The sequence below is a fragment of the Parasteatoda tepidariorum genome, chromosome 1 (assembly GCF_982258835.1).
Source record: "Parasteatoda tepidariorum strain Cologne lab strain chromosome 1, Ptep-v5.0, whole genome shotgun sequence".
Lineage (NCBI taxonomy): Eukaryota > Metazoa > Arthropoda > Arachnida > Araneae > Theridiidae > Parasteatoda > Parasteatoda tepidariorum.
Genome location: NC_141755.1, coordinates 121963390 through 121988827, shown reverse-complemented (window position 1 = coordinate 121988827; position 25438 = coordinate 121963390). Strand labels below are relative to the sequence as shown.

Genomic DNA, 25438 nt, shown 5'->3' with positions numbered 1-25438 from the left:
AATTGAATTTCAAGATAAACTGTATTATAAAAAAAAAATTGTGAACGGAAATTTAAATATAGTTATTTAAATGAATGATTAATAAGAAAAGCAAAGCTGTAAAATTATAACTTATCCTAAAGAAAATAGTTCATGATAATAATCCAACAGCAAGAAAACATTAAAGTCAGAAATCTAACATTTGTAAGTTTTTACAATGTTGTTTTTCTTCTTCAAATCAACAGCTATAAAATTAAAATCAATAAGTACTTCAAACATGAAATTTATGAATGGCAATAATATATACATGTATATATATATATTAAAGTTCCAGGCAAATTTATAAAAAATTATTCTATATTTACAATATTTTCCCTATGTTAGAAGCACAATGAACATGAAAAGAATAAAATTTATATGTGTGAATAAAATTATGAGTGAATAATTAAGTGTGAGAAAATATTTAGTTTTGAATAATAAATTAAGAAAAAGATTTAGATAATAAAATAACATAAAAAGATTAAAGCTTTTCATGTTGCAGTTCACTTTCCTGAAACATTTGTATAACCATCTAAAAATGTATAAAAAATTATTCTCTATTTACAATACTTTCCCTATGTTAGAAGCACAATTAACATGAAAAGAATACAATTTATAATCTTAATATACAAGCAATATATAATTTTTTTTTATTTCCAATGGCCAAGGTTACAAAAGACCACTCACCACAATGGAGGAACAACAAAATAAACAAACACAAAACAAACGTGGCAAGAAAAGTCCATGACCCCAATAAGTCTCTAGCGCGCCAGTAACAGTCACACAAAGGGATATCCCCTAGTGCCGGGCAAAGACGAACGTGGTTTGCATCCATCTCTGCTTGAAGGTCACAAAGCGTACAGAAAGGCTCTCGAGCAACATGAATTTGATGGAGATGTTAGAGGAGGCAGTCGCGTCCGGTAGTCAGTCGAAACTCACCAACTGCCCTACGTTTTGGCCACGTAGGAAAATTTTTGAGATTATTCCATCAGATCTTACCAGAATTTTTTTCTGTGTATTGGTTTAAAGTGAGAGCCATCATCTTTTTCTTGGTTAGGCGCTTGGCATTAGTGAGAGGGACAGCTTTCTTTGATGTCTGTACTAGCCAAAGTTATAGATCATTTAGCCACAAAGCGTTACCAGGGTGCACCACTAGGAGGTAGATCTACGCTGCACCCCTATATATAAAAATAAGAATTATATATAAAAATATATAAAATAAGAATTATAAAAAACACACTATTGTAAAAATGACAAAAAAATTAACACACAATTATCTGCAGATAAATCTTTGTACGCTTACTTTTCAATTAAATGAATTTTTTTTAAAAAGATTTTAATAGTTTAAATTTACTCTCTGCCAGTTCAAAGTCATTTGTTTATTTTTCATGATAATAGTCTTTTACTAATAAATACCTTTCTTAATCCATACAACTTTCAATTTTTTCACTTAAAAAAATAAATTTCCCCCTGGACTTAAAAATGCAAACATTCAAAGACTTGAAATATAAAAATAGAAAAAAAAAATCAATCTAAAATTAGAGACTGTAAAAAGAAAAGATTAGATATTATAAAAAAGAGAGAACAGGCTGCATAACTAGTAAGCTGTAGCAACACTACAGTAGTCTGTAAAACCAAGGCCAAATATTAAATAATACATTCCCAAAACATTTACAATAAGTTAAAAAGCTTAAGAGCTGAGAATAGATTTTTTGGAAAAATACTTGATAAAGTAAATAAAAAACTAATAAACCCCAGTAAATTTTATTAAAATCTTTTAGATTTAAAACTAATAATAATATAAAACTGCAATAAATCTTAAAAAAATATTTTTATCCTTCGAAATTTTTTTATTGTAAAATATGCCTTTACAATTTAGGAAATTTTCTGCAAAATTCATGACGTATGAGCATTTTCAGGGAAATGACATAAATATTATTAAAATATCTAAAGCAGAATAGTTATATAAATGTAAAAAGCAAACTGGTATTGTAAATAGGAAATTATAATTAGAGAAGATGAAAAATAAGGTTAAATAAACAACAACAATAATAATAATAAGACCCAGTTTAAAATCAGGAAAATACTGTAGAATGGATTAAATTGAAATTAAACAAACCTTTACATGACAAAAATTTACATTAAATACAATTATATTTACATCAACCAACACTGAGCAGGGTGGTCACTTCAATCCAGTTTTAAATTTCCCTGAATTTTTTCAGGTTTTTTCATGTAAACATAGTAAAATTTCCAGGTCGTCATGTTTTTTTCTCATAAAGTGTAGGATAAGTACAAGAAAAGTATCCATATTATGAAATATTTTATTTAAAATGTTATATTTTTAATATATCAATGAGAAAAAATAATCGTACTAAATTAATTCGTAAGTAAGATATTGTTTCCTATAATTTGTAACTTAGTAAGATATTGTTTTTTATTTTTTAATGTTTGGATAAATTTCTAAAAAATTAAGACAGATGTGGAGAAAATATCTTTAACTAGTAGAATACATTGTTTTTATTGAATAAAAAATGTTTTAATATAATACATTAAGTAGGTACCAAATGTGAAATAAAGAGTGACCAAAAAAAAAAAACCTTGAATAAGTATTGTTTAATATATTTTCATTAAGCAAGAGAAAAGGATTCTAAGCAATTATACCTCAAAAAAAATTTTTTTTACAGCGGCTTCCAAAAGTGTTCGCATACTTATGACTTTTATTGAAATATGGCTCTTTTCACTAATTAAAATGAATATTTCAGAATGGGTATTTAATAAAGAGATGTATAATCTATTCTTAGCAAAACTTCATGGAATATTTTAGAAACAAAGCAAAAGTTTATTTTTAAGAACTCAATAAAAAAAGTAACAAAAATTTTACTTTACAATCATTGTACACTTAAATGCTTTAGGATTTCAGAATTAAAATTATTGTCTATCACTTTAATTTGTTTTATTTAATTATTTTCATTTAATTTTCATTCATTTATTTATTTGCAATTTAGTATCAAACTTTTGTTAGAAAAATTATATTTTAATTTTTGCTGGCTAACTCCATAATATTTTCTTTTACCATTTATAAGTGGCTCGTAGTCATAATTATATAACTGACAACCTTTGAAAGATGATTATTTGTCATAATAAGAGGTAAATCAGTAATGAATATTGCTAAATTAGTCTATTTTGTCCCATTCCATTGTGCAACATGAGGTAAAATGCTTGAAAGAGGTACTTCATATCAGCGTGACCTGAGATTAAAATTATAAAATTTGCGAAAAAATTCATAAATTCAGATTTGAAAGTTGTAAAAATTTCTGCAAAATTTAATAACAATATTCTACTTAAATTTCATTTTCGATGAGGCTATACTTTGCAAATTCAATGATAAATAGATTCCTAACGTAGTAATAATGTTTAATCGGAATGGAAACAAACTTAATACATTGGGTTTTGATGTGCATTATAAAGCAGAGAGGAACTTTATCCAAAACAGTTGGAACAGTTAAGCATGGTGGTGGTGTCTTTGTATGTTGGTGCAGATCATAAGGATAAGGTAATTAGTCATTTATTGATGGCATAATGAAACAACCTGTTTATTTAAATGTTTTAAAATATAATTTACAATTATGAGCCAAAAATATGGTTATTGAAACTTTGTTTTATATTAAAATTGCTACTGGTAAATTTAATTGGTAAATATTCTAATTATACTAAAAATTAGAATATTTACCAATAGGCAGAGTTTTTTTTAAAGTGTATGACGACTTTCTTAAAAATTAACTTTTGCTTTGTTTTTAAAATATTCCACGCAGTTTTGCCAAGAATAGAGTATATTTTTTATTGATATATATATATATATATATATATATATATATATATATATATATATATATATATATATATATATATATATATATATATATATATATTCTGAAATATTCATTTTAATTAATAGACAGAGCCCTATTTCATTGAAAGTCATTAGTGTATGAACTTTTTTGAGAGATACTATATTTATATTTCAATAAAAAGCTATTTTGTACTTTATTTTATCTAAACAGTGCTCTTTATAAAATTCATTGATCATATTTTAATTAAATCAGTATCTAAAGTTAAATCAATGTATAGATAATGTAGTTTGTTTGGAATTAGCATTATTATAAGAGATAGTCAGAATACAAAAATGAATGTTGCAAATGCAGAATTGTCAAATTTCTTCTTGCACACTCTATAAAAAAAGATGATAAAATTCTTTAAATCTTATTCATTTCGCTTTCTGATTTGAAATAAAAATATTTAAAGAATTCTGATCTAACCACATAGTTTTTTAGTTTAAATTAGTTTATTGTTTTTACAACTAGAAACCTGTCCCTAACAAAGTATCATTCTCCTTCGTTCCAAGAAATACACACGTAGAGCCCAAGCAAAATATTTGCCGAATGCGATAAATTGTAAATTCAGCGAAAGAAAGTGTTTTGGCTAACAATTTTTCTATAGTTAAGAAAAATATATATTCTCAATGAACATGAAAATTACATAAATATGAGTTTTTTTTTAATAAATCTTGATTATTTTATTTGATTACAGTAATTTCTTATGGATATGTCACATAACTAATTAGAATTATATTAAGTTCAGATAATTTAATAATAGAATAAAAAAATATAGATCACATGTCTGTTGCTGTATTAAGCAATATCATGCGACAGAACTCTTTCCTTCGATTAACACTTTTTATATTTGGACCTTAATTGTTTGGCTCATTTATTGGCCTGCACATGAATAAAATCCTTTGAGATTTTATGTTAATACATCGTTTAAATTATTTCTTATACATTTCTCAGTCTTTGCCAGATTTTTAAGGTAAAAGGAGAAATAGTTTCAGAAATACCTCTAGATTGCAAACAACATTTACAAACGTTCAACATTTTAATTACTACACATTTCGTATTTTGAATCAAAAATCAAATATTTACCATATGCAGTAGAGAACTAATTAACCGGGATGCTCGGTACCATCATTATCCCCGATGTCAGAATTTCCCGGTTTTCTGGATCAGCCAAAAGTGCCGTTAATCAATATTTTATCAAACCCAAATTACAAGAAAAAAGTGAAACAAGAAAAAAACGAAAAGATCTCCCAAATTAAAAAAAAAAAAATGGTAGAAAAACAACATTTAAAAGGATAAAAACATTTGCAAGCTCAGACAAGAAAAACAAGTTTAAAAAATACAAAATTCACATATTTATTTTTTGATAATAATTAAAATCCCCAAATGAACTAATATAAAACAAAACTAATAATTAAAAGAAGCAATATATTTCATACTTAATTATATGGGGAGGAAACGATGAAAAGAAAACTTATTAATCTAAATAAAAAACAACATTTGAAAATTATCGAACGGAAACAACATTTAAAAAAGGCACTAACATAAGTATTAAAACCTGGAACAAGGCAGGATATTATAGGATCAACAAAATTAAAAAAAACAAAAAAAAAACTTAATGATAAAATTTATGAATAAAAATAGTTAATTTATTGAGTACGAAATTTATCTTGAAAAAAACTCAAATGTAGTAGAATCAGGAAACCAGAATCAAAATTAAAAAAAAGAAAACTGCTATCTACTTCATAAAATAATCGTCTGCTTTTATTAACAAATAATTATATGCTTAAATTAATGAACAATCTTCTTTTATTTTATTTTTTATAAAAAGACTATTTTTAACAAAAGCAGATGTGATTCCACATTAAGAAACAAACTTGCTAATGATACAGCATTTCTAAAAAATCAGAATTTATTAAAAAAAAACAACATTGTTTTGCTAATCGATGTCAAATAGATGAATATAACTGGTGATTATAAAACGTTTTGCTCATAATCAATAATGCATTATCTGAAATAATAAAACAATTCATCAAAATAAATAAAGGATAACTGAATAACTAAAGTGAATTTAAAATAAATCTCACATGTCAATACTCTTAACCAGAAGTTTCAAGTTCCTTAACATATTTATCGTTAACATATTTTGCAAGTGCAATGCATATTCCCTACCCCCTCATAAACTAAAGAAAAAACCAAAACAGCATGCCACTTGTTTGATTGATGGCCGCTTATCAGAAAAACAACTGACACACAGGAGAAAATAAAAAATTTGTCCCTTCCCTGTCCCATCTCAATCTAATGATCTTCAAGGTCAGGGGAAGAATTGAAGTTTCTCTGGGCAAACAAGGAGAAAAATTTCCCCCTTTCCCTCAACTAACTTCAAGGATGAGTCAAATTTCTGCTATTTTTAATAATCGTTATACTACAAAATAGCAGGAAAACCAAGAAAAATTCTTCCTGGTTTCCCGGTTTACTGGATACCAGAAAAATGGCTCTCTACTGTACTTCAAAATAGCAGGAAAACCAAGCAAAATTCTTCCCCATTTTCTCATTTCCCAGATAAATGGTTCTCTACTGTAGCTGGTACTTAAAAGAACCTTTTTATAATTAAAATATGTAATAAGAGGCTAAAATGAAATTGAGAAAATTAGAATTTATGCAACAATTGAAACGATTTATTGTCAAACATTGCTGTTAGTGATTGCAAGAAAACGTGCAATTGATTGGCTTTGCCGAGAAATAATTCACTGATTTCATTTAAAAAAGCTAGTGCTATATAAAATCTTTTGTTATTAAGTTATAACCAAGTAATTTCCGGAGAATTTTATTAGGTTAAAAATACTAAAACATTTTGTCAAAAAAAAAATATTCCAAAAGCATAGGAACAAACTAGAACATCAAATGGATTCAGACCACAGACTAGAAGGGTAAAAAATTCTACTTTTATTATCAGAAGCAAATATCCTAACCTCTTTCCCTACAATCATTGCCCATTCTAAACTGTACAGTCCTATATTCTCCAAAGAGGTCAAAGGTTTATTCACTCATTTAGCAGCTATGGGAGTTTCATGTGTTATTCTAGTTTAACAGGGTTATAATGGAGCAAATTTTGATACAAGTAAAGTATTGCTAAGTTGATGATATTCCAACTGTTTGGCAATAAATGTCCATCTAAAAAAAGGGGGTATAACCGTTGGTAAAATTAATTTAAATTGAAAAAAAAAAAATTCCTGCTTTTCTTTAAAATTCCCTGATTTTTCTAGGCTTTTACCCAAATTTCCCTGATTTTTTCAGGTTTTCACCAGTATAAAAAAAATTCCCTGATAATTCCAGGTGGGTAGCCACCCTGATAAAGCAATACAAAAGTATGAAAGAATCATTCAAAAGTTTCATGCAACAGAAAATAAGAAATTTTTTTTCTGTTGCATGAAATATATAACAGGGTGCATAGACAAATCTTTCAACAAAAAATAAGCACATTTTAAGCACTAAAAGAATATTAAGCACTATATACATTAACAAAATGCAAAATAGTTTAAAGAGACTTTACATGATCATGATAAAATTACTAAGTTTCTGATAAAAAACAACAACTCTTTTCTTGATTATATAAACCACCATAAAAAGATGGAGAGATTTTTCGGTTCGATTTCAGAAGGTGGAAAATGAAGTCTGCACTTGGGAATCTTTTGCCAATTGCAGCAGAGTTGTACATAAGAGTGCAAGAATCTCACAGAACTCAGCTCAGTATACGCAAATGCTGATCCGCAAGTATTTCAGCAAACATGTAAAATGATTGTCGCCTTCATACGCTACGGACTGAGGGTATGCCGAAATGCATTATGTTAGATTGAATTGTGAAAACATTGAATAGAACAATGTGGAAACCACGCTTTTGCATACGTGGCGGAAATCGAGATGGTAAATAAAAAAAAATGTCATTTTCGAAAAGGGAAAATTAAGCACTTTTTAAAAACATCCATTGAAAAAAGCACTTTTAACGACTTTTAAAAACGAAAATCGAAAGTAAGCACATTTAAGGACTTTTAAATTTGCACATTTCGACAAAAAATAGACTAAAAAGGTTGTCTATAGAAAAGCTGTATTCGATACAAAAGTATCGAAGAATCCTTCAAAAATTCCATGCAATGGAAAATAAGAAAATTTCTCTCAAGTGTTATTAATGAAATTAAATATAAACAATTCCGTTTTGTGGTATTTGTACTTTAGACAAAAATGTTACAAAACAGAATATAGCCACTCTGAAGCATTTGTTTTTGATAGACTAAAATTCAACTCTCATAGCACAATAATTGAAAAGCCTCTATATAAAAAAAGATCATTCTAGGATTAATTCAAACATCAAACTTAATTTGAAAAGTTTGTTTTTGAGATTGAATTTTGCTATCCCTCATTGCAAAATAAAACCTTAGCTGCTCCATAAAACTCACATGAAGTTTTTAATATAATTTTTACATGTTTGTAGTATGAAGCATTAGGAAATAAATACATTAATTAACAACTGCTATGATAAAACAACCAAAAAATAAAACCTATACAGATAAAATGTGCAATTAGAAAACAATTTAAATGTTACCTGCAATAAGATTTTGTTGTTTGTCATGGCAAGACATCTTGTATTTTTTATAAGACCTAACCTAAAAGAAAATGTATGTATTATGTAAAAGAAATGTATGTATGTATGTAAAAGAAAAGTATGTAAAAGAAATGTATTTTTTACCAGACCTAAAAGAAAAAAAATTTAAACATTTATTTTTTGAATGTAATTTTTTTTACCAAAATATAATGAATCATAGAAGAATTTAAATTTCATGCTAGTTTTAAATAAATATAACTTAATAGAGATTAAAGTAATTTAAAATTAACATATAAATAAAGAAGAAATGTTGTTGTTTCAAGTTTCTAGATTCAGTAAGAAATAAATTATGCTTCTTACAACCGAATTGGAAAAAACAGTTTTTAATTGCAATGAAGTTTAAATAATAGTATTAATTTCCAAGCTGTTTAATACATCAATATAATAAAAAAGCAACACTTAGGAATAAAAAAAAATTAATGCATTTCTAAAGAAATTAAAATGATTGTAGAGTTTTAATATTTTACTTAAAAGTTAGAAATGAAATATAAATTTTTATATTTTTTAAAAAGGCAGTTATTATGATATTTCAACAGTTTATGCCATAAACTGCTAAAATATCATATTCAATTTTTTTAATGCTTTTGAATTAAGAAATCACATACTAAAGATTGCATACTACTGCAAATAACAAAAGTTATTCACAATTACAAATTAAATACCATTCTTATTTTTGTAATTGAATGTTGTTTAGTATGCAACTTAATCTAAATGATTCATGTATTGTAAAATTCTGCAGAAAACTAAAATAAATAAATTGAAAATAGTTATTTTCTTTATTCATTCCATCCACTTTTTCATTTTTTTTTTTAATGAAAGTTTTTCCCACTTTCTTTTAGTGAAAGGCTGTTTCTGGACAAAATGAATGGGACACAAATTTAAAAGTGAACATTAAGACATAGATTCCAACATGGATAGAAAAAAATCCAGTAGATTTTACAAAATGATACAAACTTCATGATAATTGTTGCATAATGAACTAAATATTTTACACATAGGGAATTTTAGGACTTTTTATAGTAATGAAAATAGAAAAAATTGCAATACTTTACAGTTATGATTTCACATTAAATGAACATGAACACTTATTCTGTTTAATCATAATTTTAAGAAAGGGATTTCAAAGATATAAGATATTATTAATCTTTAAATATATTATAACTTTATATATTATAACTTTACATAATATAACTTTTAATTTTATACTTTACTATTATACTATTATATGATACTATTATATATTTTATATATATATTATATATTATTATATTATACTATTATATATAGTTACTATTACAACTTTAAAAGATATAAATTTGGTACAACTATTTTGTAATTAAGTCTGTCATAACATATTCACATTAAATTCTTTCTATTTTTTTATTTTAATATCTCTTAGACCTGCTGCTGCGTGAAAAAAAAACTATCTATTAGTAATACCTTCATCTTACTTTCAAATGGAATTTAAAAACAAGCTTCCCTCTTAGAATAACAGCTTCGTATTAATATCAACATTGTATTTTTAAGTTTTTATGGCTGGTCAATCAAAAATTATTGTATGCTCTTACTTTTAATTTTTATTTTGTGTAGAGTCTGGCAGTTTAATCAAGAGTAACAGGCAAGAAGTAAACTTTTATATATTTAAAAAATTATTTGTTTACTTTCAGATAAGTAAATCTGTAGGCCATATGGTTAAATAAGTATTTTTTTACATCCTTATTCATTTGATTTAATGTTATTTTGTTATACATAGTGAATAACAACAGTATTTCTATCTGCTGTCTGAAGTTCACATACACACAAATGATAAGATTATCTTAAAATTCATTTCATTATTCTGTGCAAGAAGAAAGAGAGAAACAATTTTGGAACAGCCTGATATTTATTATATTACCATCTAGATTAATTTAGCCAGTAGTAAAAATGATCAAGAACCAAATTAGGGTACATAGTTTAAATTAACGTAAGTTATGTTAGTACTATGTTAGTAATTATGTTAAATCCAATAGAGTTGACAGTTAAGCAATATACTCTTTTGGTCTTATGTTACAAATTAATAACTTACAATTCTTTGTTCGCAGTTTATATAATCTATAAAGGGAGAGTATTTTGCTTCTGAGTCAATTTTTATTGACATTTCTCCTCAATATACATCTTTCATATTGAGTAATAAAGAAGAAAAGAGTTTAAGAGAGAGTAAAATAGATTTAAAAAAAAACCTTTAGGCATTGCAAGTACTCAATAAGTCAAAAGTTGTTTACAAGTAGCATAAAAAAAAGGATAATAATAAAATTTATCACCATATATATTTACCATTTGAAAGGAACACATATTTTCCATACTTGGTTTCAAAAGAAGTTGGGGACTAGATGGACTTTTTGAATCTTCCAAAATCTGTTTCACTAGCATTTTTTTAAATAAGTTTTGTCAATATGGGTCCTCGAATTATGAACTGAAAAAATAGAGAATAAAAAAATTATAGGCATTCAAAATAATAAATGTTTGATTAAAAAATTGGTATTTCTATTTTTTTGTAAGTGTTTAATTTCTTGTAATTATCATTATCACTTAAATGATCATTTCAATCAAGTCAATAGGATATGATAGTTTTTCTTTACAGGAAAAATGTTCCCTAAATAATATACTGTGAAAAACTATGACTAGCGGGGCTTTTTTTGGACAAAAGTGTTCAAGTATATTGACTAATGTTGATATGGATAGCAATATAATCGTCAGTTTATTTAATACAAAAATAGAAAAAAAAAGTTTTGTCCTGCAAAATATACCTAATAATATAAGTAAGTTATAAAAGAATATTAAATATTTAAAAGGTATCAAAAATAAACTGAAATATAAAAAAAATATGTTGCTTTAAATCAGTAAAAAGTAAGCAACTATTTATTGGTTATGACAAATAATAATAATATCATTTGAAGAAAGGTAATTTAGTTGAGAGTATCTCATTAAAAGATTAAAAAATATATGTATTAAAAAAAAATTAACAGAAAGTAGGTAGCGGATTGACAACAATTTTAAATGTTATATAGTTAAACAATTGCAAATTTTTACAATTTAAAAATCTCTCTTTTCTATGTTTAAATAAAAGTTCATTTAAGTAAAAACTGCTAATGTGTTGATATTACACATTAGAAAAATTTAATAATATTATTGGAAAACAACTATAATAATTTTTATTTTCTTTTAAGATTTATAACAACAGCTGGTTCAGTTAAGTTTACATGGAGAATATGAAGTATTTACCAGATTTGTAAATGACACATATCTTTATATTCTGTAAGATAAAATAAAAATTATTTTGGGTTTTGAACAATTTTTAATGCTATTGGTCAAGCAATTGCACTGGGGGAAAAATAACTGCTAATGATGTAAATTAAAAAATAAGCTTTTGTTTAAAAAAGAAAATAAAACAAGTTTTTAAATACAAAAAGAAAATTTTTAAATGAAAATAAATAAAAGGTCAGTAAAAAAAGAATCATAATTATGAATCATTTTTAAAAACTATCTTCATTCGATTCTACCTTCAGATGATGAGCATATTTCTGAAACAAAATAATTATCAGAAAACACTTGAGATGGTAAGATAGACATATGTAGTACTTTAATCTTTATATATGTATAGTATCTTTACATTTGTACAGTTAATATGCTTTAAATCTTTATATACAAAAAAATATAACATTAAAAAATATAAGTTGCTCTATCCACAAGACAGAGGATATAAGTATGTAAATTTAAATTTCTTTAAATATGGTTGAAATATAGCATATTAACTGTAAAGTGCATACTATTCCATATTTTAATGAAATTTTTGTCATCAACTTGTTTATTTCAATTTATAAAGAGACACTATGTATGTGTGAAAAAGACTGTGTCAAAAATCTTTATGTTTCATGGTCTTGTACAGCTGAGGAAAGTATTCAGCAAAACTCTGAACTTATATAAATAATCTTAATTATTGAGTGTTTGCTTGCAGAAAAGTGTTTATTAATCTTCATTACAAAAGGTAAATTTATTTCATTTTACTCTTATAGTTACACCAGCAACAAAAAGTTACATTTATACCTTAACAGAAAAATTTAAATTAAGCATGACCAAGTTATGAAATTTTGTATTCAAAAATAGCTTATTAAGATACAGTGAATTACTGACACAAAAAAATTATTTTATATTTTAATAATAGTTAAGTATTGGGGGTGTGACATGTTCCTGGGCTCTTGTTAAATACATTTTCTTGTGCAGAAGAATAAATAGAAATGAATAATCATAAAATATTAAAGAAAATCTCGTAAGTAGGCAGAATATTTACAAAAAGAGAGGGAAAGGGACAAAAGCAAAACTATATATATGATACAGTGAATGACCGAAATCAAGAGAATGTCGGTTTTCATTGGTGGATACCAACGATCGCTATGGAGATGTTATATTTCTGGTCCCATTTATGTTGAGATGGAAATTTCGGTGTAGGTTGGAAGTTTATGGAATACTTGACCAATTGAAGATTGATGCTGAAATCAGGGGATGATGAAAATAATACTTAAAAATGAAAACCGGAATATATACTCTGGAGGAGAAAAGTGCTTTGCCCTCTGCACCAAGTGCTCTTTGGCCCAGGCATCCCCTGAACATCTACTGGACTGCCTCGGTCTTTTAAAACAAGACCTTATTGAAAGACCCTTACTTGTTTTAAACTTTTTGAAGGTGAACAATCTCATGGACCTTGTCTAGCTAGGCTAGAAATGGGGATTTGAAAGTAGAAGAAGAAGGAACAAAATATTAAATATACACTTATGTATAGTTAAATATTAAAGCAAAATTATTATTCAAAACAATTTTAGACATACAGTAATACTTCAAAAATATATTTTCAATACTCATGTTCTTAAATCTTATGTTGATGTAAAATTAGCTGAGCATTGTCATCACCTAGACAGGCTGAGCATTGTCATTCCTTTCGTGAATTTGAGAAAACTTTATCAGTAACAAACATAATTTGCAAAATCATTTCATTTACCAAATATTTTTCCTATTGTCATTAATACTTTTCCGCATCATTTTAAAAGATTAAGTCTTTGATTTATTTTGATATATAATTCTATCAATAAAAATAAATTCAACTAATTTTCCAAAATTAGTTGAATGAATTTTTCAAGTATTATAGTGGTATTTAAAAAAATATTTTACATGCTCATTCAGTGCTTCATAAGGCCTCATTGACATGTACTTTTAGAAACCTCATCAAAAGTGAAATTAAAACATGTATACAACACACACCGGGGTTGCAAATTGATATTTAAATGAGTAAAAAATGCTATCAAATCTGAGAAACTACACAATGGTGCAGGTAATAAACACCATAACAGGTCTAATTTGAGGCTGAAATTTGCAGGTTTCCTTTAAACAATCATCTTTCAACTCCTTTTAGATTCCTCCTGTAATCAAACCAGTTTTGCTGTTTATTACAAAAATTGAAAAAAAGAAAGATTACTAAAGGTTCTGAGACCCATACTCATCTGGGACATGAATTGTATAGTTGCAGTCAAATCTCACTTTTTGGGAACTGATGATTTGAAATATAGATTTTTTTAAAATTTGAAATACAATGAAAAAAATATGACCATGTTTAAAAATATTATTACAATGAAAAATTAATAAAAATACTGTGAAAAGAATTTTAATTTTTTTTTTATCATAACACAACTAACTTTATGAACAGAATAAAAACAAACTTTTAAGACATACAGATATAAACAATAAAAGAAAAATATTTTTTAGAAGAAAAATATTGGATTATTTTCTTTCCTTAAAAAAAAAAACTATTATTTGAACTGAATTATATCAAGAAATAATTAATAAAGATACATTGAAAGTTTTTTTAGCGGATAAAAGTTGTACTCATTAACTTCACTGCATCTTAATAAATAATTTATTGAATGAATTAAATAAATTTTACAGTTAGATAAAATAAAGTAGTGAATTAATCTTTAATATAAAGTAAAATGAATTTGCATCAGTTAAGACCAGTTAATAAAAAATTTAAAAAAAAATAACATTTAAAACACTAAAACAAATAATATGCTTAACAGCACTTCTAGTTAATTGATCTGATTTTATAAATATTTATATGAATTACTAAAAATATTTACAGCAGGTAATGTATATTTCACATTAATTATGTAGTATACAAAACATGTTCTAATTCTGTAATATTAGAAGAAAAAATTTATCACAGAATTAAAAACTTAGAAAAGAAAATAATTTAGTTCTCATATTTATCAAGAATCTAACTAGTTCTTATAATTACTGTTGTTTAAATCTATGTTGCAAATTGAATGATAAAAATGTAAATAAAAATGCATAGTAAATAATCGGTATGAGAGAGAGTTCTGAGCACAGGTTTTCTATGCTTAGATTAGGAATGAAAATTTACCTTTTAGAAAGAAAAGACTCAGAAACAATCTTATGGCTATGAAAAGGTGGTGGAATTTCAGTTGAATCATTCCAAAAAACAATTCGTTTTGCATCCTACATCTTCATCATACTGAAAATTGAAAATATTTCTGAATAACTTATGTTAATTAAAATTAAGTTTTTTAAAAACAAGCATTAGTTTCAGATATTAAAGAATAAATAGGTACTTTTAGTATCAAGCACTTCTGATATGTTTCTTCTTCTTAAAGATAATGAAAATCTGACACATTGTTATACTTGAAAAAAAAAAAAAAGAGAGATAATTCTTGTAAAATCATTCAAGTGAAACCAAGCATAATTAAGTATCAAGATTAAATTAGCCAGTGGTCAAAATGAACCAAATTAGGGTACACAGTTTAAATAACATAAGTTATGTTAGTAGTATCCGGTGTGGCAGAATTTTTTTCAGGCTTTCTGAGACATACCTCTTTAATACTAATATGATATTTAACAATATCATATAGATATTTAACAACAACAAATATACAAGATATTTAACAACAACAAATATACAAGATATTTAACAATAACAAATGACTTCAAAGGACTTACAGACTTCAAAGAAAATAAATAACTGTAACTTCAAAAAAGTTAAATTAATTAAATATATAAATGAAAATCGGTGCAAATAAAATTTTTTTTTAAATTGAATATGTGATTTTTCTCATTCTAATATTATAAGCGATATTCTAGCCCTTTGTAGAAAGATAACACACTAATATTTCCTTTTTCGCACTTTATAATTCATAATCGCATAAAAAAAATTAAATCTGTAGCAGCAACTGCCGATAAAAAAGATAGAGGACGAAATCATGCGAATCGGACTCTTCAAAAAGGGGTTACTAAACGCGTGTTTTCATTTTGAGATTTAGTGAACTGAATTATCTTTGGAATCTTATAAGTTTAAATTGAATAACATTTAAGTATTGCATACAGACACAATGAATATTAATAAAAAAACAAAGCTGAGCATAGAAACTGAAATTAAATTGACAAACCCTTACAACTTGCAAAAAACTAATAAAGGAATTAATTGACAAATAAGAAAATTTTTAAAATCTAAATTGCTTGCACCTGACTTTAATCTATCCATCTATGAAATATGACTTTAATCTATCGATCTGACTTTAATCGATCTACAAAATTAAAATTTTATTTGAATAGTTTTGACACATTTTGAAAGTTGAAATTTCAGCAGTAGGGTTATTTTTTCAACATACTCAGAGTTACATAAACTAAAAATAAAATATTATATAAAATTAAAAAAAGAGCAGAATATCCAGTCTCATGGATGAATAACATGATTGGCTATTTTAAAAATTAGGCCAAAAATTAAATACAATTAAAGCTCTTGGTTCTTGCTTTTAATTTCTTTTGCTTTATGTGCAAACATGAAAAATAGTAAATTTATATAATAAAAGTAGACTATTTAAGAAGGTAAAAAATACCTCTGTTCTAGGCAAAATATCAGGATCAGTTTCGATTCTATCAATAATTTCACAAATGATGATACCAAAAGAAAAAACATCAGGCTAAAATAAAATATCTTTTAAAATCTAATTTATACTTTCATTTATTAAACAAAAAAGATGGTTCACTGTTATCTTTTATGTAAGAGACAAATTTGAAATGGAAAATTTAAAAATAAAATTACATCTTTTTTCTTAACAACTACTAATGAAACAAAATTTTCTTAGAATATTTAACGAAATTATGTAATTAGAAAATTTCGTTACCATTTTTCAAAAGAAGTTTAATTTTTATTTAAAAGCAAAACAGTAATAGTAATGTTAGTTTATTATCATAATAATAATATGGACTACAATTTATTTATTTACACACTAAACTTTATTGCTATTCACAGGCAAACCACCAGGCCATCTATCTTTCAAAGGCTATAAATGTCGCTAAAACCACACACACGCATTGGCGACACATCTGTCACCTAGAAATATGTTAGGAATTTGCAGAATAGTAACGAAAAATAGAATTTTGTATTCATTTCCATGCAATTAAATAAAACTTTGCTGCACAAATTTTATTGTTCAATGTGTAATATGGAATTTAAAATGCGTGGTGTTCAAATGGAATAAGAGAACGTATCTGGTACAAATTTTTTAAAATTTAAATGATGAAAACATGTTATTTTACATGTGCTGTGCTTTGCATTCATGTACTGACCTTGAACCTTTACCAAGTACAGACTTTGACATTTTTATTCATGAATTATTAATAAATAAAATAAAATTTTTTGCTCTTTTAGAATTGACTTTAAAATTTTATAATTTAGTTATTCAAAACTTTATAATTTTTAATCTAGTATTCTGTTAGGTCTTACTTTCTCTATTTTCTTCATTTACTTATTTGATCTCAGCATTTTAACGGCTAAGTTGAATCTATTTTTAGCTTCCTTATACTTAATTTTAATAAATACTTACCTCCAATCATTATGGGCTAATGAATCTAATTAGTTTAGGGGTGTTATAGATGGCAATAATTTTTGATGTGTAAATTGTACAGATTGACTTTTTTCTCAAGTTTGTCCATCATTAAAATTTTTTTCAAAAACTTAAAATTTTTCTAACTAGGTGATTCTATTGGGCCATTAAATTTTCATTGCTGGTGTGAACCCTAAATATCTGGAAAACTTCTTTATTAACTACCATACCACATAATTACCTTTTATTCATGACAGGTTTAACATGCACCTTGCAGAATAAACAATCAAGTTGTTCAATTTGTTACCAAGATGGAGTTCCCAGCAGAACTCGAACCCGTGCCAACAAAACACTTTGCTGTCTTAACCTTTTTTTTCTTCTTAATTTTTTTCTTTTTAAACAGGTAAGTGAAGGCACAGGGAAGCACTTAAAATAGAACTTTGGAAATAGGCTCATCTATAAATTTTATTTTTTCACATTGTAAAGCTGAAGAGCTTGGGAGAATATAGTAAGCCAAATTAGAGTTTTTGGAAGAATGCAACTAAAGTGATTTCTGAATAGACAAGACAACACGATATTTAAGTGAATTGTGCTATTATTTAAAAAAAATTTCAGAAATTCTGGAAACAATACTAAAGAACTGTCACATAGAAAAATATATTTAGAAAAAGTGAGACTTTGCACTATACTGTCTTAAATCCTTTAATTGATTATGCTCATGCCATAGTTTTTGAAATGGAAAAAAAAGAAGAAAAAAAACTGTATAAAATTACAAATTATTAGCTCTCCATTTGAATATTTAAACTTTTCTTTGACACTTGAACATATGATTCAGTAACTGATAAGGATTACAACAATTTAAAAACTAAGCATCATAAAAAGTTATAATTAATCATAGCTCAAGAACAAATACACTATTTTTTAAAATTGTTACTTACGTTGATCTGAAAAAATCCTGACATAATATATAAACAAAATAGACACACATGAAATCTGTTTGAATATCTTCTACTTATAACAATGCTGTAATATAATATGATATACAGTAAACAGGTTTTTACAATGATCATCAGAGTAACATAGTTAGCCCTTTAAATAGAATAGACCACTAGTATTCATTTTGTATTAGAAAAGCATACTACATGTTAGTGTATGACAGCTTTTAATGTTTATAGCAATAAAGAGTTACAAATATGAGCTGACATTAATTTGTAACATTTTTTCCTTAGCTAAATATTAGTAACTCATTAGGAAGTAAAGACATTCCCAGATTGTACGTTAAATCAATTAGACACCTGAAATATAATCATAATCAATTTAATAAGAAATATATCAAAAACTATATTTTATTCAATTTGATCTACAAAAAAGGGGCACTGAGCACTTTATACTTATACATTAATTGTTTAGATAATCAAGTTTTTTTTAATAATTGATATTTTGAAATATCCTACTTTAATGAAACTGAGACACTTCATACATACTAAAGGGCACTTCATACCCTAACTACCTGGATTAATGGGATACCTACCAACAGGGCCCGACTTAGCCTAATTGGGGCCCGGGGCAAAAACTTCTTTGGCCCCCCCCCTCAGCTTCACAACTTTAGTAATGAAGAACCGAACTTTATGGAGGTATTTAAATTTTCACCTCATTCTACACATATAAGCAAGAAAATTAACTAAAATCTTAAAAAAGCTATTAAGTCCCCCCCTCCTCCAATGGTCTGACGAAATATCGTTCTGCCCATTTTAGTGATTTACTGACGATTCTATGTCCATTATGCCGAATGCAGTTTTCTAATTGTAAACTTTGTCATCTAGCTGTGAAAAATTTATATCCTTGCTGACATTAGGGCGGAATTCAGTTAAATTTTTGCAATTACGATGGCTCAATTAAGCCAATCAGAATCCTGTATTTTAGTAAACATATCCCATTTTGCGATATGTAAGAATATAGTCTTTTGATTGGCAAAACTTGTCCATCGTAATGGCGAAATTTACTTAAATTCCGCGCTAGAAAGCCATGGATTAACGAAAAATTCATTTTTGTGTTCATACGATAGATTAATGAAGAAGCTAACATAAAAATGACGGATTTTACACTGTACTGATATTTTGTTTAAAAAAAGTTCCTTTAAGAAGGAAACCTAAAATAAACTTTCTATTTTATTTCGGGGGCCCTCATATGTGGGGCCCGGGGCAACTACCCCGTACGCCCATGCCTTAGTCAGGCACTGCCTACCAAGATAACTGTCTCCTCCCATTATTTTAGGTATAAGGTTCTATAAGTATGTTACCATAAGGCTAACATATGAATGATTAAATAAGCACTTAAATTTAATCAAATTATGAAAAGTTCGAAATACTAAATATTATCAGTAACTTTTTTTAATTACAGAGCAATAAAATAGACAGGGGTTAAAATCATCCCAGTCGTCTTTGTGTTGTTAATACAAGAATACTCATAAAGTTTTTGAAGGAATGTAAATAAATATGACAAATAGTGTCATTGAAATAGTGAAAATTATAAAGTACAGCTAACTTCATTAAAAAATATTTACCTTTTTATTATACCACTTTCCCTTTAAAGACTCAGATGCCATCCAATAAGGTGAACCAACAATTAGTAAACGTTGACTTGACTATGATCTCTAAAATAAACAAATAATGTCTTAATACCTTAATAACGTCCTAATATCTAAATGAACAAATAACATAATATTTTAGAAAAAATAATTAAGCTTAATTATAAAAACCATTTAAATTTATAATTCAACAGAAAAAGTCTCAAAATAAGGACAAAAGAAGTTGAAATACTAGCATGTATAATTTAGACTTTGTCAAAAAGATATTTACACTTTTATTAAAAATATATATATACACATTAAGCTTATATTGAATTATTAAAATGCTTTTAAAACTGTTATAAATTTTTGAGACATGCTAATTTTGATTGTAATTAAACAAATTCTACAAAAAAATTCTAATTTAAAAAAAGAGAAAAATCAGATCTTTTTTCCTTCATAGACACTTAGCGGTTATGCTGCAACAGTTATTGCGCAACATAGAAGTTTGTGTCACAAATGTGCAAACCCTTTAACAATTACAGAATTTTCCTAGTTATAGAAAATATTTTTAATGGTAGCAATTGTAAAGTATTAATATTTTAACTAACTAAATTTAAAATAAAATTGTTCACCACTACATGCAAATGATTTAAATTGATGTATGAAAAGTCTGATACACAAAAGCTCATTAACATTTAACAAAAATTCTATTTCTTTTAAAATTTCTGTAGTTTACTACCACTAGGATAAATACAGCATTCATGATCACCAAGAACACTACAGGATAAAAGAGGACTTCTAAAATGGCTATCCTTCCTTCATCTTTTTAAATTTTAATAATACAACAAAGCATTTTTTTCAGGGGACCGAAGTAAATTGATGTATAACAGAAAATCAAACAATTTAAATTTAATATTTCATAAGAACACTAATTTTGACAATGCAATAGCCATTGTTAAGATGACATTTAATGTTATCGATGTTGAAAAAAAAATAGAAATAAGTTTAAAATAATCATACCATTACTTAATAATAAACCCCCTCCAATAAAAGGCCAATTTTCCGTTTACAATGTAAATTCTTTGCAACTGATTTTAAATTGACCCAAATTTTAACAAACCATGGAAATTTTAAGAGATATTTATTTCGTTTCCATCTGCAGACCAGTGGAATTTGTGCTTGCGGTGATGCTGATGAAGATGCTGAACATATTCTTCTTCACTGTAGTCTCTATGCGAGTGCCCGAATGAATTTAAAGACTGATTTGAGACGTCCTTCAATTTGTTGGCCACCTGTCTTATCAGAACCGGTCAAAAGTATTGAAAGTCTTGCGGCCTTGCGGAATTTTGTTTTTAATGTAAATTTGTAAATTTTTCTCCTTTTGTTTTCTACTTACAACTGTAAGCCTCATGCTATACTTTGTGGTGCATGAGGAGTTTTAAGTCGTTTAAAAGAAGAAAAAAAAAGAAAAAAAAAAAAGAAATAAAAGGCCAAGAGGAAGGCCCAAAAAGAGATGGAAAGAATGTGTGGATGAGGATTTTGCCATCCTAAAACCTTAAAATAAAGAACTGGAAATCAATTACTGGGAGAAGGGCAGAATGGGAAAAGCTTCTGAGGAAGGCCCAGGCTCACAAAGGGCTGTCATGCCAATGCTGGTGATGACTTAATAATTTGAACACACAAAAATATACAATTCTTTCCATACACATAGGCAATTAAGAAGAAAAAAAATTGAAGGGGGAAAAATTGTATTTTAGAGTTGAGAAAGCCTGTTAGTCAGTTTCTGAAATCCATGGCAAATATTCAGAGATTACATAGAAAAAAAAAACTAAGTACAGAAAAAAACCTACAATCAATATTTTATGTTTTTCAGTCATATAAACAAATTATTTTAACATAGCATATATTAAGAATAAACTGGGACTGCAAATAAATTACGGATAAATGTGATACAGATAAAATGTGCTTTACTGTAACAATAAAAAAAACTAAAATTATCGCCATCTGTTGGTACTTTCATCAGTGGAATCTACTAATCAAAAAGTGCTAACATCATATATAGGAAGCCAGAAATTCAAACGGTAGTTTTGAATTGAAAAATAGGTATTTATCCATTAGCTGGGTACCTTATCAAAATGGTTACAAGTTTTTTAGCATTAAGAAGGACAGTTACAACTAATCAGATTTATCTTAAGCTAATTAAAAATTAACTTTAAACAGTTAGTCTTTTCAAAGTTTTGGAAAGCTGTTTAAATTAAGATGGTTGTGGTTGTGGTTAATCTACGTCGCACTAGAGCTGCACAATGGGCTATTGGCGACGGTCTGGGAAACATCCCGGAGGATGATCCGAAGACATGCCATCACAATTTTGATCCTCTGCGGAGGGGATGGCACCCCTGCTTCGATAGCCCGACGACTTGCGCGTGAAGTCGAGCACTTTACGGTAGCACAGTTTAACGAGGACCAATACCGCACACCCTTGGTCCCTACGCAGACTGATCCAAGTGGTCACCCACCCGCACACTGATCGTAGCCAGTGATGCTTGACTTCGGTGATCTGCTGAGAACCGTGTCTTAACGATCAGTCCACTGCGGGACTTAAATTAAGATGGACTAGCAATTGTATAAAAGGTGGAGACAAGAATTCAATTTTTTCAAAAGAATAATCTATTGCTGAAGTCCTAATGAAGTTTGGCTATTTTGTTTCGCACCCAGTTAACAGATTAATACAGAAAATATATTAAAATAATGTTCTATAAACATTCAAATATATACAGGTTCGTGGGCAGTTAGTGTTTACCTTGAATCTGGTATTTTCTCTGCTAAGCCAAAATCACCAACAACTGCAGTCATCTCATCTTAATTCATTTTGATGAGGACATTCTGTAGAACAAAGTATCACTATTTACAAATCAAATACAATAATAATATAAGTCAAAACTTTCAAATTTTCTTTACAAGTAAAATGCATATTAAATTTAAAATGATAACAAATTTTTATGTCTCATATATTAAAAATGCACAGCAAAATTAGAACATTATAGTAACTTATGAAGATAAAAGATTTGAAATGTTTGAAGTAAAAAAACTTTAATTTGAAAGAATTACAGTTGCATGCTGAACGATATGTCAAATTAAAGCCATAATTTGCAATGAGAGAAACATAAAGAGCTATATTAAAGACTATAGATTTTGGGATCATACGAAAAGATTTAATTCTTTTTAAATGTTTATATGTCATTACCTTTTTCCATACTTATTAAGAGAAGAACAAAGAGGATTTCTGTATAATTCCTTAACTTTCAGAAAAAGAGAACTTGAGTGAAAGAGAAATTTAGCCTTAACCTAAAACCTTTTAACTAAACTGAACTTGTGCCGGGCACAGTTTAAGCTCAATTCATCTTAGACTCTTTGATGCAGGAGGGATGCCAGTGTTCCTTTCATATATATATTCTAATTACAAACCCACTAATTACAAATACATATATTTTGTTAATTTTCAATTATGAAATCAGTAATAGTTACGAAAACAAATTGTTAGAAGATTATTATATTTACACTAAAATATAAAATCCAAAAAAAGTAGTTTGAATTTCTTTTTAATCATATGAAAATTGATCAATAATTTATTTTATAAATGAAAAAAATTTCAATGATAAATAACTTCTTCTTAAATATAAATAGTTACAATTAAGTGCAAACTTGAAAAATTATTGTTCGGAAGTGAGCAGTGTTTGGAAGATTTAATCTTTAACACAAGAAAAGATACAGCTGTATATCATAATCATGAATTATTAAAGAGCTAAATATAATATTTTTCACTCATTTTGACCTAAATTAATACCAAAGAATAAAAAATATCCTGTTTGTTCCTGATAAGAGGTCAACTTAGACCTAACATAAACTTAGTAGGCTTTACTGTATAAAAAAGAAACTGAAATACATCTGACAAGTATGGGTAAGTATTGTGTTGTAGAAATGCAAATTAATGTGAATAAAATAAATTTATTACAGCCTTCCAAAAATGATTGTAATAATAAAATTATAACACTTAAAACCTATCTTTTCTCTCATTTCAAAAACACAAAAGCTCAATCAAAATAAATATAACTAACAATAATCCAATTAATTATTTACGATGACAATAATTGAGAAGTAAAAAAAAGACTTACTGTGTAGACTACTGATTGTGATCCTACTTCAAAACATCAAAAACATTGCTGCACCCAACACATGCCCAGCATAAAAAGCTTTGATTTCAAGGTCCTCATCAACCTGCATAAACAATATTTTATTTTAGGGTGCGTAACCAGATTTTTCAACAAAAAATAAGCACCTTTTCAATACTTTTCAAGCATTCAAAAAATATTTTTAATCACTTTAAAAAAAAATCATAATTAGGATCTGCACAGTCATAAGAAAAAAAAATTTCTATCGCCTAAGTTCCTAATTTATAAACACAAAATCAATAAAATTGAATAAAATTTTTAAAAAACTTACCATAAACATAATAAAATAACTAGTTTTTGATAAATATTGCAGAGAAAATTGTGAAAATCATGCTTTTTTCGTAATTTAAAACGGCAAAGAAAAAATCTCCTTTTCCTTTTAAAAGATAGAATTATTTTTACATTTTTTTCAAATCCTGAATAGAAAAACCACCTTTAAGAGCTTTTAAAAACAAATAAAAAACATGAACTTTTAAGCACTTATTAAAAACGCTATGCACCCTGTATTTAAATAAAAGAACATTAAATTTTTCATTACATTATACATCCACAAAAAACTTTTGAATAAACATAGTGAGAAATATATTGATCAACTTATTGCTGTTTTGAGTACCAATAGTCGTTAGCAGCAAAATAAGCATGATGTTTCCAGGGAACTTGTTCCTGTTATGTTCCTAATAGTGATTCTTAATTAAAAATCAAATACAAAAGTGAGGTCGTTATTACTGAGATAACATATTATTGAGAAATCCTCAATTTCAGCATATTAGCACTGAATAATGTTTTTATTCACAATAAAAACACTAAAGCTATGCATTACAGAAAACTGTCTTGTCTTTTTTCCCCTTTCTGTTTTGATGGTGATGAGATTTAAGATATTTGACTCTTTCACAACACATTATAATAACATTATTTGTACTTTACAATGTGTTTTGTGTTGCAAATATTTTAATTATTGACTTGCTAAAATGTGTAAACAGGCTAAACCCCTGCAACCCCACTGGCTGTGATCGAAAAAAATATATAACATTAAATTATAGCTTACATAGTACTACAGTTAAAATCTCTGCAATGCGTTAAAAAGCCATAAGCTCCTAATTTTGCAGCATAAAGCTCAAAAACTGTTATAGCTCTTGAATAAA

General features: G+C 26.9%; 1 protein-coding gene across 10 annotated transcripts; it reads right to left on the bottom strand.

The window, feature by feature from the left end:
• Positions 1–642: 642 nt before the first annotated feature.
• Positions 643–25435, bottom strand: LOC147816846 (dual specificity testis-specific protein kinase 2-like). 10 transcript variants are annotated; one of them, XM_087151829.1, is made up of 10 exons: positions 24910–25309; positions 24240–24342; positions 22868–22950; positions 20062–20151; positions 16509–16592; positions 15020–15130; positions 11833–11863; positions 10885–11023; positions 8512–8572; positions 643–1196 (listed from the first exon to the last, which is right to left on the bottom strand). In XM_087151829.1, exons 8-10 carry the CDS (start codon positions 10978–10980, stop codon positions 1171–1173), a joined length of 183 nt encoding a protein of 60 aa, XP_087007955.1. In that variant the 5' UTR covers positions 10981–11023; positions 11833–11863; positions 15020–15130; positions 16509–16592; positions 20062–20151; positions 22868–22950; positions 24240–24342; positions 24910–25309; the 3' UTR covers positions 643–1170. The 10 variants fall into 10 exon arrangements, 6 of the variants coding, with proteins under 6 accessions (XP_087007955.1, XP_087007958.1, XP_087007951.1 ...); XR_015429233.1 differs by lacking the exons at positions 11833–11863; positions 24910–25309 and adding an exon at positions 25342–25435; XR_015429232.1 differs by lacking the exon at positions 11833–11863 and having other exon boundaries at positions 25023–25309.
• Positions 25436–25438: the final 3 nt, after the last annotated feature.